This window comes from Mobula hypostoma, chromosome 1 (assembly GCF_963921235.1).
Source record: "Mobula hypostoma chromosome 1, sMobHyp1.1, whole genome shotgun sequence".
Classification (NCBI taxonomy): Eukaryota; Metazoa; Chordata; class Chondrichthyes; order Myliobatiformes; family Myliobatidae; genus Mobula; species Mobula hypostoma.
The window spans coordinates 209,921,501-209,939,122 of record NC_086097.1 but is presented as its reverse complement, the minus strand read 5'-3'; the positions used below and the strand labels follow the sequence as shown (position 1 = coordinate 209,939,122).

Below are 17,622 nucleotides of genomic sequence, written 5' to 3'. Positions count from 1 at the left end.
ATGGAGTTCAACCCAGATAAGTGTGAAGTGACACACATCAAAGTTGCTGGTGACCTGCTGCGTTCACCAGCAACTTTGATGTGTGTTGCTTGAATTTCCAGCATCTGCAGAATTCCTGTTGTTTAAGTGTGAAGTGGTTCATTTGGGTAGGTCAAATATGATGGCAGAATATAGTATTCATGGTAAGACTCACTTGGAGTACTGTGTGCAGTTTTGGGCTCCTTATTTAAGAAAGGATGTGCTGACATTGGAGAGGGTTCAGCGAAGATTCACTAGAATGATTCTGGGAATGAGAGGGTTAACATATGAGGAACGTTTGACCGCTCTTGGACTGTACTCCTTGGAGTTTAGAAGAATGAGGGGGGACCTCATAGAAACATTCCGAATGTTGAAAGGCATGGACAGAGTGGATGTGGTAAAGTTGTTTCCCATGGTGGAGGAGTCTAATACGAGAGGGCGTGACTTAAGGATTGAAGGGCACCCATCCTAAACAGAGATGCGAAGAAATTTTTTTAGCCAGAGGGTTGTGAATCTGGAATTTGTTGCCACGGGCGGCAGTGAAGGTCAGGTCATTGGGTATATTTAAGTCAGAGATTGATAGGTATTTGAGTAGCCAGGGCATCAAAGGTTATGGTGAGAAGGCGGGGGAGTGGTACTAAATGGGAGAATGGATCAGCTCATGATAAAATGGCGGAGCAGACTCGATGGGCCAAATGGTCGACTTCTGCTCCTTTGTCTCTTGGTCTTATGGACTCTTGGCAGTGTGGAGGATCAGAGAGATCTTGAGGTCCGAGTCCATAGGACACTCAAAGCAGCTGCGCAGGTTGACTCTGTGGTTAAGAAGGCATACGGTGTATTGGCCTTCATCAATCGTGGGATTGAATTTTGGAGTTGCGAGGTAATATTGCAGCTATATAGGACCCTGGTCAGACCCCACTTGGAGTACTGTGCTCATTTCTGGTCGCCTCACTACAGGAAGGATGTGGAAGCCATAGAAAACATGCAGAGGAGATTTACAAGGATGTTGCCTGGATTGGGGAGCATGCCTAATGAGAATAGGTTGTTTTTGTGAAAAGGAAAATAATGGATTCAGGAATACCACAGTTAAGTAGTTTGTAATTTAAAATAAGTCTTTGTAAAATTTATGCTGAGCTCTAAATTGGAACTTAATTTTAAACCTCAGCAGTCATACAACTTTACTGGTTGACTTGTGGCAGCTCTTGTCATATTGTCAATTCAAGATTAGCAGTGTCGGAGTTTTGGAAAATTTGATTGCTGTTCCTATTAGTTGAGTGAAAGAAAGTATCTCCCGTTGCAAAAAAATGACGAAGGGAAAAGGTTAGCTTTAGTTATGGATTTATTGCATCCTCTTTAACTTAAGTCGTATTTGCCAGTCATCAAATTTATCCTTTTATCTTTTTACCACCCACTGGATCATTTGGTCTGGCGTGTAATGTCAGGATTGGTCTCCTTTCGGATTAAGAGGGTTACAGCGTGAATGTTCCTGACTCAACCCAATTTTCTCTTGAAAAAATTAGCAGGAATGAAATGGGGAGCTAATGCTCACACACTTAGATCAACTGCCCTAGCATTCTACTATGCACCTGCAGAATACTGTGCGCCTGTGTGGGGCAGATCAGCCCATGCTAAGAAAATAGACCTGTTGCTTAACGAAGCCTGCTGAATAATTACAGGCACACTGCGCCCCACATCCACTAACATCATTTACAGACTTGCAGGCATCGCTCCCCCAGAGATCCGAAGACACACTACAACAAAAATTGAAAAAGTTAAACAGAACTCGGATCCATGGCACCCACTACACCATCATGTGCCAGTTTCCAACCGCCTAAAATCGAGGAAAAGCTTTGCTACAGAGGAGGAACTACCGCACGGAACATCCTCCCAAGCATACAGGATTGACCTCTGGCAACAAACAGAAGCCAGAACCCCACCAAACAATACAGTGCAAGACCCCACAGAAATGTTGCCAGATGGGGCACTGCTTGACAGACGGAGGTGATGCACTCTCAACAGAGCGAGAGCGGGAGTTTGTAGGACGGGAGATAATATGGTAAAGTGGGGTTTAAAGACCAGCAAATCCTGTGAGTGTGGTGAAAGGGTGCAGAACATGATGTTCTGCGCAACTGCCCACTCTCACCTGATTTAGCTGACACTGGCCTGCTCAACATCAACCAGACAACACTAGTGTGGCTGGCTGTCTGGTGTGACAAGCTATGATGATCAAATTTATGGGGTGTATCTGCTGTATAAGAGCCTGGTGGCTTTTTGTCCTTGAACTTGATTGTTTTTCTTTGGTCTCCAGCTGACCATTTTTAAAATCCTAATCTTTCCTAAGCTTTCAGTTACCCCCTCAATGCTCAGTCTTTCTGATTTGACATGGAGAATCTTAGGACCCCTTCTATGTCAAAGCCTCCTGGAAGTAATTGCTATCTTTGATTAATAGCCCTGCATTTACAATTCATCCAGCAAGTTAATTGGAAACAAACTATTGATGAAGCAATCAAATTTCTTCACAACCACGGGTTAGCCTCTTTGTGTCCATAAGCATCTGGTGATAAATACAGCAACATTTTCCATAATTGGATAAGAAGTACATACCTAAGTTGGAAGAAGTACCCATGTTAACTTAATTGTAGCATCCCGAGGTCTTGAGGTTAATTTGGCTTTATTAGAACCTCAGGAATCGTGTTTGTTGTGGACAGGTTTTGGATAGATAGATAGATACTTTATTGATCCCAAATGAAATTACAAACATACAAATATTAGAAGAGAAATAGGAAAGAATAAAAAAAAAAGTTACCTCAAACGGTCTGACAGGAGGGGATCATCACTATTGGTCATCTCATTATAGAGCCTAATGGCAGAGGGTAAGAATGAACTGGTATAGTGCTCTTTGGAGCAGCACAGTTGTTTTAGTCTATTACTAAAAATGTTCTGTTCAACCAAGGGTTCATGCCGAGGGTGAGAAACATTGTCCAGAATTGCCAGGATTTTCCAGTGTCCTTTGTTCTACCACAGCCTCCAGTATGTCCAGTTTGACTCCTATAACAGAGCCAGCCTTTGTGATCAGTTTGTTGAGCCTGTTGGCATCACCTGTGTTGATGCTATTGCCCCAGGACACCAGCAGGTAGAAGATTGTACTGGTGGCAACAGACTTGTAGAACACGTGAAGAATAGGCCTGCATACTGCAAAGGACCTCAGTCTCGTAAGGAAGTAGAGGTGACTCTGACCCTTCTTGTACACAGCCTCTGTATTGGTGCTCCACTCAAGTCTGTCATCCAGGTGCACCCCCCGCCCCCAGGTACTTGTTCTCACCATATCCACATCCTCACCATCAATAGTAACAGGGATCAGTGCAGGCTTAGTCTTCCTAAAGTCCATCACCATCTTCTTTGCCTTGCTACTGTTGAGCTGCAGATGATTCAACTTGCACCATTTGACAAAGTCCGCCACCAGGGCCCTGTATTCACCCAATTATTGCTGAGTCATAAGAGAATTTCTGCAGATGACATGACTCAGTATTGTACCATTAAAAACATTTTGAATGTATAGTATATTAACATCACAATGAACATCACCTTATTTTTAAAAGAATGTTCCATTTTAAAGCTTTTAGATGTTTGTTTGCATCGGTTAGTTTAAAACATTCTTTCATATAGAAGTCTTTTCAGAAGAACCTATTTGAATATGATATTTGCTCGAATCTAGCTTTCTGTGTTGAGGGTTATGGGCCAAGTGCAGGTAGGTGGGACTAGGTGAGAGTAAGCGTTTGGCACGGACTAGAAGGGCCGAGATGGCCTGTATCCATGCTGTAATTGTTATATGGTTATAAGATGTATTTTATAAAGATTTTCAGAGGTGTGAAATGTTTTTGTAATCTGTTTTAAATAGTCTGTTTAATTCTATGATTATTTACAATTTTAGCCCATTATTCCTATGTTTACACGGAATATTCGAGAAGGATTTAGAACATTTGGATGCTTTGGTAAGTAGATTCAGAGTTGTTCTGCTGAGTATTAAGTGCACAGTTGAAGAGTTAGCAATGTTGTCTACAGTTAAAGTTCCTAGAGATGCTGCCTGGCCTGCTGTGTTCACCAGCAACTTTTATGTGTGTTGCTACAGTTAAAGGGCTTTGTTTTTAAAAATATTCACATTGGAGTAATGTGCATATTCAAATATCTGATGGAATGACCACACCGTCTTGCATCAGCTCACATTTTGCTCCAGTTTTATTATCTTCTGGAGTTTCCAGTGTGTTTCAGAATAAGCGAACAGTTGTTGCTGAATCTTGGGAAAGATGTGGATTTCAATTACTGCATTGTGTTATATGGGGTGCCAGGGTGGTGTAGTGGTTAGCACGACACTATTGCAGCTCAGAGCATCCCAGAGTTTGGTGATCTATTCTGCCGCTGTTCTGTAAGGTGTCTCTGTACCTCCTCCCTGTGGAATGTGTGGGTTTTCTCCAGGTCCTCCGGTTTCTTTCCACAGGCCAAAGATGTACTGGGTAGGTTAATTGGTCATTGTAAATTGTGCCGTGATTAGGTTAGCATTTCAGACATCCCACCTCTCCCGGAAGTTCTGGGAGTCTCCCGCATATTAATAGTGGCTCCCTGATGCCTGCAAATTATATACAATATCACGGAAATCAATTTTTTTGAGAGCGAGCGAGAGAAAAGCAAGAGAGAGCGCGAGAGCGAAGGCAAGTGAGTGCGTGAGCGAGCGAGAGAGGGAGAGAGAGCGAGCGAGAGAGAAAGCAAGCGAGAGCGCGCGAGCGACCATGAGAGAATGAGAGAGAGAGCGCGCCATTGCAGACTGTTCCAAAAAAATATAAAACGTACGTCACCCCAGACTACACTAAAGTGTACCCCTGCCTAATAGGGGTCAAAATAATGACAGTGTTGCTCGCCGCACTGTTTGCAACAGTGACTTTTCTATTGCCCATGGTGGGTTAAGACTGTAAAAGACATGTTGAGGTGAGTTTAACAGGGGTCATTCGTTCATTAGCATAGCTAACGTTATTTAAACTAGCTGGCCAGCTGCTAAGGAGATACTCTATTGCAGACATCCCAACTCTCCCGGAAGTCTCCCGCAAATTGATGGTGCTACCTCCCTGAAATGAGTTTTTGCAGGGTGGGATGTCTGACATTTGTCGGGAGTTGCTGGGGCAGCATGGCTTGAAAGGCCGGAAGGCCTACTTCATATTGTATTGTTAAACAAAATAAGATAAATAAAATGTTTCACTTTTATTTCAATCTTTGAATTTCGAGCATTCTTATTACATAAATTGCATTTGACTAAATAAGAATGATTTACATGTGAATTGGGAGTAATCCTGATAGTAATCGAAATGATAACATAATCTTGCGGAAGTGATAGATTCTTTCAGGAGTAAAAATTCAAGCTGCTGGAGGAGCTTAGCGACTCGGGTAGCATGTGTGGCGGCAAAAGGATAGTGATGTTTCAGACTGAGACATTACATTAGAACTGAGGCTGTTGAGAGGAGAGAGCCAGCATAACAAGGTAAAGGGAGGCTAAGGCAGGAGCTGTCAAATGATAGGTGGATCCAGGTAATGAGGGGTTGATGGGCAGATAGGGGAGAGAAGGATAGATATTGTATATCAGCAGAGGCTCAGAGATGATAAGTGGAGACAAAAAAGATTGTAGATTATGGAATCGGATAAGCAAGGAAGGTGTTGAATGGAACCAGCTGACAGAGATGATGAGCAAGTTGGGGACAGTAGTAGGAGGGTGGAGGTAAACTTGTGGGTTCAGTGTATGCATTGTAGGCAGATGGAATCTGGTGGTGGGGGGGGGGGAAGAAACTGAGTAACAGGGGCCCGGGGAGGTGTGGGAGGGGAGCAGAGGGGTGTGGATTTGAGATGAAAGAGATAGCAATTCCATAATTGAATGAATGTTTAACATTGTATAAATTAATATGTATGCCTTTTAATTTAGAAATCCCTTTCTTAATCAAAATGGCTTTGATGGAAAAAGTAGGATGCAATTCCACATCACTTTTAAAAACAACTTATGAGTAACAATAGTAATGCTAATAATGTGACAAATAATGAACAATATTCCTAAACAAATAGACAGTTGGTTTGTGCAGGTTTTTAGATTCAGTTGTAAGTAGTATATTTAAGCCAAACGCTTATTTATCAGACTTGTTAAATTGTTCACTTTCTTCATATTGAAATGACATGCTCTATGGAAGGACAGACATGAAATAGGCAGACTAACTTCACGCTTATCTTTTAACAGGCATTTGTAAATGGTTGTATGAAAAGTTTAAATGGCCATTTGTTCCTATTTATGGAGGATTTCCTGTCAAGTTTTGCACCTATTTGGGTGACCCTATTCCTTATGATCCCAATATAACTGCTGCTGAGCTGGCTGAAAAGGTAACTTATTTTTCTGTTAAGTTTATTGGGTTCTCTCATAATGAGCATGGGACAAATCCTGGAATTACTGTTTATGATCCCTGCTTCTTGCACTGTAAAAGGGCTAGAGAGTTAATCTCTTTGACCACCTTCACCCTGGATTTGGGTTCTGAAGCAAAGTGAGACCTCAGTGCGATGACCTTTGATAGAAGGCTAAGCTGGGGATCAGAACTTTGTCTTCTGTCAAAGGCTGTAAGGATTTTAAAACTTTTTATGCTTCTGATATTGACCCGTTTAAAACCTGATAGAAGTGTTCAATGAATTGATTTTTAAAGTTACAAATAGTCACGTTAAACATCAGTAAATTGTTGAAATAAATGCTTTCAATTTCTCTAGTCAGCAAGGTGAATAGGTTATCGGTTTTGATGGCAGCTTCTGAAATGCATAGGACTGAGATAGATGGCTAATCTGGAGTCTGATAACGGAGCAGAGTGCCAAATCTTGTGATGTCTACCGCACCGTTAAAAGTCTGGATTGACAGTCGAGCAACATAAGTCTAAGGCATGTTTGTGTGGGAATGTTGAATACCTGGCATTCCCTTGGACATTCTAGCCATAGCTAGTGTGATTTGTCTGGTTGATTTTTTTTTTGCCTCACTATTTCACATAATTATATGCTTGAGGATTCCATGAAACAAGTTCCTAGTTTTGCTTTGTGTTTGGAAGTTGTCTCCAAAAATGAAGAAAGACGTAAGAATGCTCACCTGTGTAGTTGTTGCAGTATCCAAAGGCAAGTTTGTGATTATTATCTTGTGCAGTTTAAGTGAGCAGTAAGATTTGGTTTGAGTTGGTGGACGTATGAAGAACTTAAAAACGGTATTTGCTGGTTCCCGCATGAATTGAGGCAGGTTGTTTGCAAACTGTAATATGTTTTGAAGTTAGCATTATTATTGTATAAGGCTCAAGGCTGTAACATTTTCACATGTAACTTTTTCATCCTAGGCAAAGCAAGCTGTGCAGAACCTAATAGACAAACACCAAATAATACCTGGAAATATTCTACGAGCCCTTTTAGAGCGTGTTCACTGGAGACAAAAAAATGAATGATTGTATGCTTTTAAGAACTCATTTAAAGAACACTTTTTAAAACATTTTCATTTTCAAGAATCTATACAAATACTGAATAATGTCTTGTTATGCATTAAAATTACTCTATTGAACAATTCTTTTGTGCCAGTATTAATGTTCTTATCAATTTCCTAATCAGCTTTGGTATGAAAAGTTGGATGTTCAATATGCTGTATCAAATACCTCTCTCCATTACATTCTTGACCTCAGTTAGATATAGATATAGTGTAATACACTGAGTAAGGAAGGACCAGAAGCTTTTCCTTGGAATCTGTTGGTAGGTGGTCATAAACGGAGGTGCCAAATGCCTTCATAAGTGGGCTGGAGAATAGGATTGCTAGAGTAATGGAGACGACCTCCACAGGAGATGGATACCTGTCAAATTGTGGGTAGTGGATATAATTATAAACATCTGAAAATATATTCACCAAATTAAATATTGGAAATGTTTGTTAATGATGCCAGGCTGATACCAGAACGTCCACATGCATTAAAGATATCACTCTTTTGTCTCCAAGTTTTTGTTTTTAAATAGATGATATTATCTCATTTTGATATTTCATTCTATGTTCATAACCCATTAATGCAGCTTGTGCACATAGTAATGTTTCAATAAAACAAGTAGTCTTCTCCCAATAGTATGCTCTTTAGCAGTCGGCGAGGTAATTCTCATTGATTTGGGATATATTTACAGTACATACCACCTAAAACTGAATGCTTTTATCTGTTTTGAGAATGTTCAAGGTGATCACGTGTAGCAAAAACTGTTCAGTTTACCTTGGTTTACTATTAATGAGTTGTAGGTTGTAACTTCATGTGAATTTACAATCTGACATCAAGAAATCTTGCACTGATTCAGCATTTCCAGAGTCTAAGATAAATAGAATACAATTCCAAAATTGTAGGAAATAAATTGATTTGCAAAAGTTACTGTAAATTATTCTGCATTTCCTGTCTAAGATGCTCAACACCCAGCTTTACTGGGGGGCGGGGAATATGCCTATCAAATGCATTTACACCATAACTGGAACCAGCATCCCATATTTTAACTGGTGTTGATCACTTTTGTATGATCTGGCCATCATGTTTGACAACTTGAAATCATTTTTATTTAAAATAACCTTTCGAAGTACAAATTTATTTCTTTAATTCAAAGCATTACAATTTTATTTCTTTAATTCAAAAACAACTATATTGTTTCAGTTAGTGACACGACCATAGATCTAAATTTTAAAAGTTAAGGAATTTATTATTTAAAATACATATTTTTCTCAGTGTATCTGGATGGTACCCTTATAAATTTTAAGCTATAATAACATGCCTATGTCATTGCATGATAAAGTGGAATTTAACTAAGTTGGGCTGATTTGTTTTTTTTTGGCCACCTCTTGAAATTTGGGCAGTTTCTTAAAGAAAACAATGTTTTATAATACAGGCCTCAAAGAAATGTAAATTATATAGTTTATTTTACAATAGGATAATCCAGAACACATTACAATGATTTTCTTGATATAATCACATTTAGTAAATACAGGAGCCTGTATGTACTGAGCAGTTCCCACAAACAACAAATGTGCTAGTAATCTGATTTTGGAAGCATTGCCAGGTTTATATGTTTCATGGGCAAGGAGAACTCCCCTGACTTTTTGAGTAATGTTAATGAAATATTTTGCAGTACCTTGAACAAGCAGATAGCAAGTTGATTTAACAACTCATTCAAAACACATAGTTGAACGTAGACACTAGGTACCGCAGATGCAGGATGTCTAGAGCAATACACTCAATGTGCTGGAGGAGCTCAGTGTCAGGCACCATGGATGAGAATAAACAGTCGATGTTTCTGGCCGCCGAGACTCTTCATCAGGGGCCCTGAAACGTCAGCTGTTTATCCCCATCCACAGATGCTGCCTGACCTGCTGAGCTCCTCAAGTACATGCTGTGTATTGTAGTCAATTTTGCTGTCTTAAGCAGTATTATTTGTCAAGTCTTAAGAGTTGCTGATCATGAGTCCTGCAACATTCTAATTTGGGGCTGAGATTGCCGTCATCGTCCCATTTTATTCAACATTTAGATATTTATATGCAAATTGGAACATTCCAATTAAATCCAGTCAACTTTGAGCTAGCGGAAGCTTTTTTTTGTCCTACAGTTGGTATTTCTATTGTTTGGACTAGTATCTTGTGTTCCAATGTGAACAATGTGGAAGTTAAATTTCCCTGTTAGATGAGCACTGTAGTAAAGTATAGGTGAGTAGAAGTAGTACTGACCAATTCTGGATGAAATCACAGTTGCAATTTTATTTTCCATCTATTTTAATTCTTTTTTCCATTTCTACATGATCAATCCAGATACCAAATAAGATTTAAAGAAATTTCACCTCTAGCAATGCTGTCATTAATTTGTTGCCAAAGTGTTTTCTTTTTCCAAGACTGAACCAAATTAATAAATACAGGAATAAGTAATTGGGCAGCAAATTTATCTAACTTATAATGGCTGCTTGAAGAGTTCTGATAACATATAGTACTTATTGCAAAGCAATACACACAAAATGTTTTTCATCTTGTTACACTTAAAAAGATAGAAACATTAGATTTAAATTATGTTTTTTAATAATTCACAAAGCTGATATTTTGCATAACAAAATATTCCAAGTATAAAATGTGATCCCATTTACTGTAAGAAAGTAGGCATGGAAAGAACAGCCATTACATTTGGTAAAGACAACTTGTTTATTTCAGGTTTGGCTCCCAGTTGTACAAGACTCTTGCATTGTGAGCCAGAGCACTTACACAATAAAGAATGAATGATCCATATGCTGCACTTCACTGCACTAAATATTCTGAGAAGCACAGCTTCAGAAACTTCCTCTTGGTGCTTTTTGTAATGTTCACTTTTTTAATGTGAATATCCCTTTAAGATTATCCATAGTTGCTGATCCATGGAATGAATGTATTTAAATATGGAATTTTTATTTGAATTGAACAATATCAAATGTTGGGCTGTAATATTCTATGTGAGCAGATTCTGCTTGCATATGGGTCAAAACATTTAATATATTTTGATTACTTTTTCAGTGATCCTGTTTGTGACCAGTCATAGCTCATTCATGTTCCTCGTATAAAATTTAAAATCCTGATTGCAATATTTGTAAGTAGGAAATTGTACTTGAAATTCTAGGGTCCTGATGTCATAACATTGACCAAAATATTTTTCTTTTGCATTCCTTAATAAATTCTATTAGTAATGTTGATCTGTACTTTGTTTGCTGTGATAATCCTTATACAGTGGGTTCTGGTTAATTGGGACACATTGGGACCAGTACATTGTTGGCCCAATAAAGCGGCTGCCTTAATAAGCCAAAGATTCAAGAAAATAGTTGAATGGTATAAGAAAGACAAACTGCAAAATTATATATTTAAATGAAATACAGAACAAATTAGAATATTAATAATACTACTACAGTACTATAAAACTGTGTGTTAGTTCCAAATAGTTATTGATGGAGGAATTCATGCAGTGTACGCTGCTGCATTTTTTTTTGATTGACTAAATGAACAAAATCAGCATAGGCACCTCGTGCAAATAATGGACTGCCTTCATCCAATGTTTTCTATGATTATATCCTTCAAGTCTTTTTTTTTCATTGTGACATTCAAGATGATTGTCAGTACCTTAATTCTTCATAGTTCCTAACTTGCTGAAGTAGTGAAATCATTTCATTTTAACTCCTGGCTGTTTCTGGCATCTAAGCCTAAATACTTGAAACCACGGTGAGCAAAATGCTTATTTGTCACCAAGTTATCAATGACAAAAATCACTGCTTTTTGATACAACACATGCAACTGATGCTATTTAAAAGCTGTTCACTCTGAGCATGGTGTGGTGTCTAATGGCCACATGAATGCATGTGGCTGACGCTAGTTAGAAACTGTTGGGCAACAATATCCTGTTCCAACTAAGCAGCACAGTGCCCCAACTAAATGAAGGGAATCCTGACCACTTTCTTGATTAGTTTTTGTTCTTTAAGAGTTGTCCCATATAAGTGGCTGCACTAATTAACTGATGGCCCAATTAATTGGAATTCACTGTATACTGCTTTTAAATTAAAGTTATAAAGCATCTCTATATTTTGAAGAAAAAAATGGTCTGGAATGGATTACTCAGGTGCACATAAATTGAGGTTGGAAATTGGCTTATAAATTTCAAACCTACTTTAGATGGTGTTTGTGTTTCTATCGTATCCTGAATTTAATTATTGTACGTATATTTAAAATGTCTTTCTTGCTAAAGTTTAAATATTGATTATTACTGCTGACATTTAATTGTTTAGAATGGACTCTTCATTATTTCCTCCCAGACCACTGGAAATGCCAAATTGCAAATATTTTTTGTTAACACAAGAGATTCTGCTGTAGGTTCTTATTTTAAGTTGGCTATTGCAGGTTTCTGATTTTTTTCCTTGACACTTTTTGTAAAGTTGTATCTAAATTGCTTGTATTTGTTAGGGATGAAAACTTTTAAATTCTCAACTTGTTTTATTTCTCTCTTTATATTGCTTATATAAATATGATTTATAATAATGTAATTTGCTTGGTTCCTTTGTCAATACAAGTGCCAATGCCTGCTATTCAGAAACTTGAAATGCCTTTGCCACTTGTTGAAATAAGACTTGACTTTGCATCTTACCATTAAGCACTTTTTTCAGAGCAATATAAAATTTCAGGAGCAATATCGTTCAGAAGGAACCGATCTTATTTTAACAATTGTGTTCCTGAGAGTTTTTGAGTATCTTTATTTGTTTTAAAGTGTTGATTCTGTTAAGAGGCTTACTATGCTGCAGCAGGGGAACCAAGTCATTTTTTTAAAAGAGAAACTTCTGGTTCTAGTCCAGATAAATCCAGATTTTCCCACGCTTCAGGGAATAAATTCATACCTATTCAACCTTTCTCTGTAACTTGGGCCCAAACCTGAGTCCTGGCAACATCCTTGTAAATTTTCTTAGCACTTTTTCAATTTTATTGATATTTTTTCTGTAGGTAGGTGACCAGAACTGCACACAATACTGCAGATTAGGCCTCACCAATGTGTTATTCAGCTTCAACATAACATCCCAACTCCTGTTGTCAGTACTTTGATTTATGAATGTCAATGTGCCAAAAGCTCTCTTTACAATCCTATCTTACTGTGATTCCACTTTCAACAAATTATGAATCTATATCCCCAGATTCCTCTGTTCAACCACATTCCTCAATGTCCTACTGATCACTGAGTAAGTCCTACCCTGGTTTGCCCATTTTTCCAGCTGATCCACATCACACTGCAAACTATGGTAGTTTTCCTCGCTGTCCACTAACCCCCAAATGATGGTGTCTTCTGCAAATCTGATGATCCAGTTTACTACATACCACCCAGATCATTGGTATAGATGACGAACAACATCCAGCACAGATCCTTGCAGCACTCCTCTAGTCACAGGCCACCAGTCAGAGAGGTAACCACTCTCTGGCTTCTCCTATGAAGAATGTCTAATCCAATTTACTACCTCATGCCAAGTGACTGTACCTTCTTGACCAAACTCCCATGACGGACCTTGTCAAAGGCCTTGCTAAAGTCTCTGTAGACCATATCTACTGCCGTTCCTTCATCAACTTTTCTGGTAACTTAGACATGACCTAATTTGCACAAAGCCATTTTAATACAATTTTTAGAGAGAAAAGGTTCTGCCTTTTAAAGCTCTTCAACTTTCAGAATATTTCTGTTTGAGAAGTATCGGAATAATTCATGTTTGAGCATGAAAATGTGCTGAAATATTTGTTATCTAGAATACCTAAAAGATTAAAAGAAAACAATATAGTATTTATTTACTTAGGTATTTGAGTTCAATTATTAAAATCCAGAGCTTACTAGGTTTAAATGAAATTGGTCCATGATAGTGTTAAACTAATGCATATTTTCATGTAGGGTTGAAATCGAAGTTCAGTAGAAAAGATGAAACACCACTTTCTGCTACTCGGAGGTGAAGTTTTTCTCTAGTTATAATCATGGTGTTCTCTTTAGATGGGTCTTAATAAAGTGTTCTAATACAAAAATCATCTGAAAATTCCAATCAAGTTATTCCCAACTGAATTTAAATGCAAATCACTTTTATTCCCCCCTCATTTGTTAACAGTATCAGTTAATGAAATCAACAGACTACTGAGGCCCTGGTTTGTTTCTCAGACTTGCCTAACATTCATGCTGTTTATATTAGACATCTAGGTCAATTCAATAGTTGAGCTAGGGATGTAAAAGCTGTTTTGGTAAGGTCTTGTCAATAAACTAATTGACAAAGTGTAAAAAAAAGTGAAGCCTGTATCCTGGTTAAGTAAAGTGATCAATCAATGTCTAGTCTCAATCTTGGATTGGCAACAGACCATACTAATGCATCATGTGAGACACTAGCTTTAGAAGAGGATAAAGAAACCAAACATCTTTGGGTAAAGCTTGCGAAGGTGCAGGCATTTATACTTGTATTGGTGGCACAATGAAATGAGCACAAAGTTTGTTAAGCTACTAAGATTGCATATTTACCAAAGGAGCACAAAAATAAAATCTTATGTTGTTCAGGGACAGAGGTGTATGCCACATATAATGTTTCTATGTACATGATTGATTTTGAATCCTTCATTGTGGTAAAGTAATTGTGTGCATAATTGGCCGCAAAGTAGTTTTTGTTACATTACCATTATCTTTTATCCCTTTTTAGAAAGTTTGTTATATCATGAGTACTGTGCATTAATTTTTTATTAGGATTGTGTAAATCAAAATAAATAACCGAAAAGGATGAAGGAAAGTGTTCTCAGAAGACTGCCTAATGTATTACTATCACTGCCTGTGCTTCATCATGAGGAATAGCCAACTTATCAGAGCAAAGTATTTTGCCAGCATGTAAAAGATAATGGTAATGTCTCTTTCCCATTGTTTTTAAATGATCAATTTTATGTAATTGAGCAGATACTAACGTTAGAAAGCCGTTCTATTCCAGTTACTGAAAGATCTTGTGACATCTGAATAGGTTGGATTTTCTATTGAACTGGTGATGTACAAAATCAGGATTCAAAAATCAACAACTCATCAAATTTACTTTTTCCAATTGCTTTCGTACAGCAGTTGTATTTGTATATCAAGTTTTCCATCTGCAAATACTGTGTACTACTGAAGTTCTGTGTAAATCCAATGTGTTAAAACATTTCAGGCCACTTTTCTTGCTTAACTGAAGATCAAAGAGACCAGTTATGTTTAAAAGGTTTTTGCAGAGAACTACAATGAATGTGGAAAAATGTAATAAGTAATATGTTCACCCAAATTGGCTACCATGATGATGTAAAATACCTATAAGTGGTATTATATTTAAATTGCTGGTATACAAGATTTCATTGAGAATGGACTGAATTTAAAATTGCCTTTTAAAATACACTTGTGCCAGTCTGGAAAATGTATTAGTGTTGACAAAGCTAAATAGTTTAGATAATTTGGCAGTGACAGTAACATTCTGAATTCTTTTTCATAAAAGATGTAATATACAGCCTTTGTATTGATGTCTTGTGCATCCAGAAGTACACTTGAGAACTTCACATTCTCTGACAGGAATTAAAATTAATAGCTTATTTGTAACAGTGCTATTTTGTGATCTTTCCAAGCATAAGGATTGTTTGTGACATTTTCATTACCTTTTTATCAACAGCTCCTTGTGTGAATGTGGAGAGAGGGCTGTGTATTTGCCTACAGCTGGAGTGGGTGTGGTGGAAGGCATTGCTGCTGTAAGTGGTATTGTCAGCAATCATTTAGCACTGGTGACAGAAGCTGTTATTCAGGGGAAGGTACTGAGTCAAAAAATTGAATGTCTTTTTTGTTACATTTCCAACTGAAACAACCATGTGTCCTTAATGGAGTTATAAAAGTAGCAATGATGGGTATAATCATAATATGCTTCAATAGAAAGCAAGGTTTATAATACATTGTACTGACACAAGCTGCCCCTCCCTTACTAATGTTACCTATGAAATAGTTCGGCAAAGTGGTATATTTCTGATATACTGAGATCTTGTTCTAAGATTTGTATTCTCTGATGCTTAAATCTTTCCGGAAAAAGTACTCAAGTTTATCAGGGTGTGGATACTAATTTTGCATTTGTAAAGCAATAGTTATGAGGGTCATACCGAATTCAAGTTGTTGTAATTTCATTGCTGGTCAGGCGCCAAAATCGGTGGATCTCAAATGGCATAAGTGTTATCATGTCAGCACACTGCTATCTGTTCTGTAGAGTTTCATTATACTGTGTTAAAAGTCTTATAGTGAAATGGAAATGGAGTCGTAACTAATCTTGCTACTATCGATACAACATGCACAGTAATGATTATTTTAATTGTAAGAAACATGCTGTCAGCTGTTTTATTCTGATTAAAAACTTTTTATCTAGTGATTAAATACTTGATTAACAATTTTAATTGCTAAATGCATTTGATCATTGTAAAATCGGGCTTATTTTGAAATTTTTAAAGTTACTTGTTTTTAATACATTCCAATAAAATACCTTTTTGAACTGTCAATTAATGGTTTCTGACTGTGTGAAATATTATTCACTTGTTATAATTGTTACGTACCCCGTAACTGGGTTGCCAAACCAGCAGAAATGGATCACTCAGTTGGAGTCTGGATTACTAGAACTAAGAAAGTTTTATTAGAGAAACAAGCAACACAGTAATCGGAAGGGTAATAAATGCAACAGTTCAGCAATGATAAACACACATGTGCACAGAATTAAGATAACAGCATCAATCGAGCTCTATCGTTGTCTAGGGGTAAATGACTAAATTTCAAAGTGACACAAAGTTCAGTCCAGTTTAGTAGTTCAGTTCGCAGTAATCGTTGCCATGGCGATGGACAACGTGGGGGAAGAGAGAGAGAGAACGGGAACGACTGATCATTCAGACACGGCTTCCACTCACAGACCGGCGATATGGCTCACAAGCAGCTTTTCGGGCGGGTCCTTTGTGATGTCACCTGAGGTCACCAACTGTGACCCCTCCTCCAGATGCAGTCGATCCTCTGCGGTGAACCCGGCACCCAGGCGAGGGTGGTCGCACACCGGGTTTCTGCTGATCGTACCTTTCCACCCTGTGCGTTTAAGGTCCGGTACTTCCCACCAACTCGTGAGAGGCGCACCGTTTCCAGGGTCTCGTTACCTCGGGTGTCGTGTATGTTGCCTTAGCGAACCTGTCCCTTTTTATCCCCCTGCTGGAGTATCGCCTGTCCATCACTTCAAACAGTTCAGGGTTCAAAGGGGGAGCCGCTCCAGGCAGCTCTCTCTCTCCTGTCCCTTCAGTACACATCTCCAGATGCTGCTTCATTGTTCCTTATCTCTCCTTCCCCTGGGGACAGGTGGCAGACCAACTGCTGATGCCACTGATGCTAATCCAGGCCAGCAAACATCTTAATTTTATGTGTATTCTTGTCACATAATGTAGGGATTACTGTCATTTTAGTAGATAATTTGGAATGATATTAATGATAATTTGGAAAGGCAGGGACTAATCAGAGACTGCCAACATGGCTTTGTCAAGGGCAGAGCAATTTAAACTAACTTTTTGAAGAGGTAATAAAGTGTTGATGAAGAAATGGAAGTAGATTGGATTTACATGGACTTTAGTTAAGTATTGGATAAGGTCCCACATAGGTGTTAGTTTGGTAGTAGTTGATGGCAGAGGATTGGTTATGCAATTAGATGCCTGTGACGTGGTACCCTACAAAGATTGGTGTAGGGATCCTTGTTGGTAATAGTGTATACATGAGTAATGTGCATTTGGGAGACAAGACCGGTAATTTTGTGGATGACATGCAGAATGATAGAGGAGCTGAGAGCATGGTAAGTAGCCAGGCTACAAAGAGATAATGTGTTGAAATAGGTAAAAAAAAAATGGCAGATGGAATAAAATCCTTACGAACCTGAGATTCTCCTCAGCGCTGAGGCTGTGCCCTGCTCCGGCTGCTCTAGGCTTAGTGTCTGTGAGCTTTGCAGCGATTTGCCCCATGGTGTGATAGACTGTGTCTG

The 17,622-nt window shown here is 38.3% G+C and overlaps 1 protein-coding gene across 6 annotated transcripts in view; it reads left to right on the top strand.

Moving 5' to 3' along the window:
- tmem68 (transmembrane protein 68) overlaps nt 1-16,114 on the top strand; it is a 58,311-nt gene extending 42,197 nt beyond the window's left edge. For 5 of the 6 annotated variants that reach the window (XM_063063707.1, XM_063063746.1, XM_063063736.1 and 2 more), the window contains 3 exons: nt 3,950-4,010; nt 6,287-6,426; nt 7,407-15,249. In XM_063063707.1, the coding sequence (XP_062919777.1) occupies nt 3,950-4,010; nt 6,287-6,426; nt 7,407-7,511 (306 nt within the window). In that variant the 3' untranslated portion in view covers nt 7,512-15,249. The other variant, XM_063063727.1, reaches the window with a different exon arrangement.
- The last annotated feature ends 1,508 nt before the right edge of the window (nt 16,115-17,622 follow it).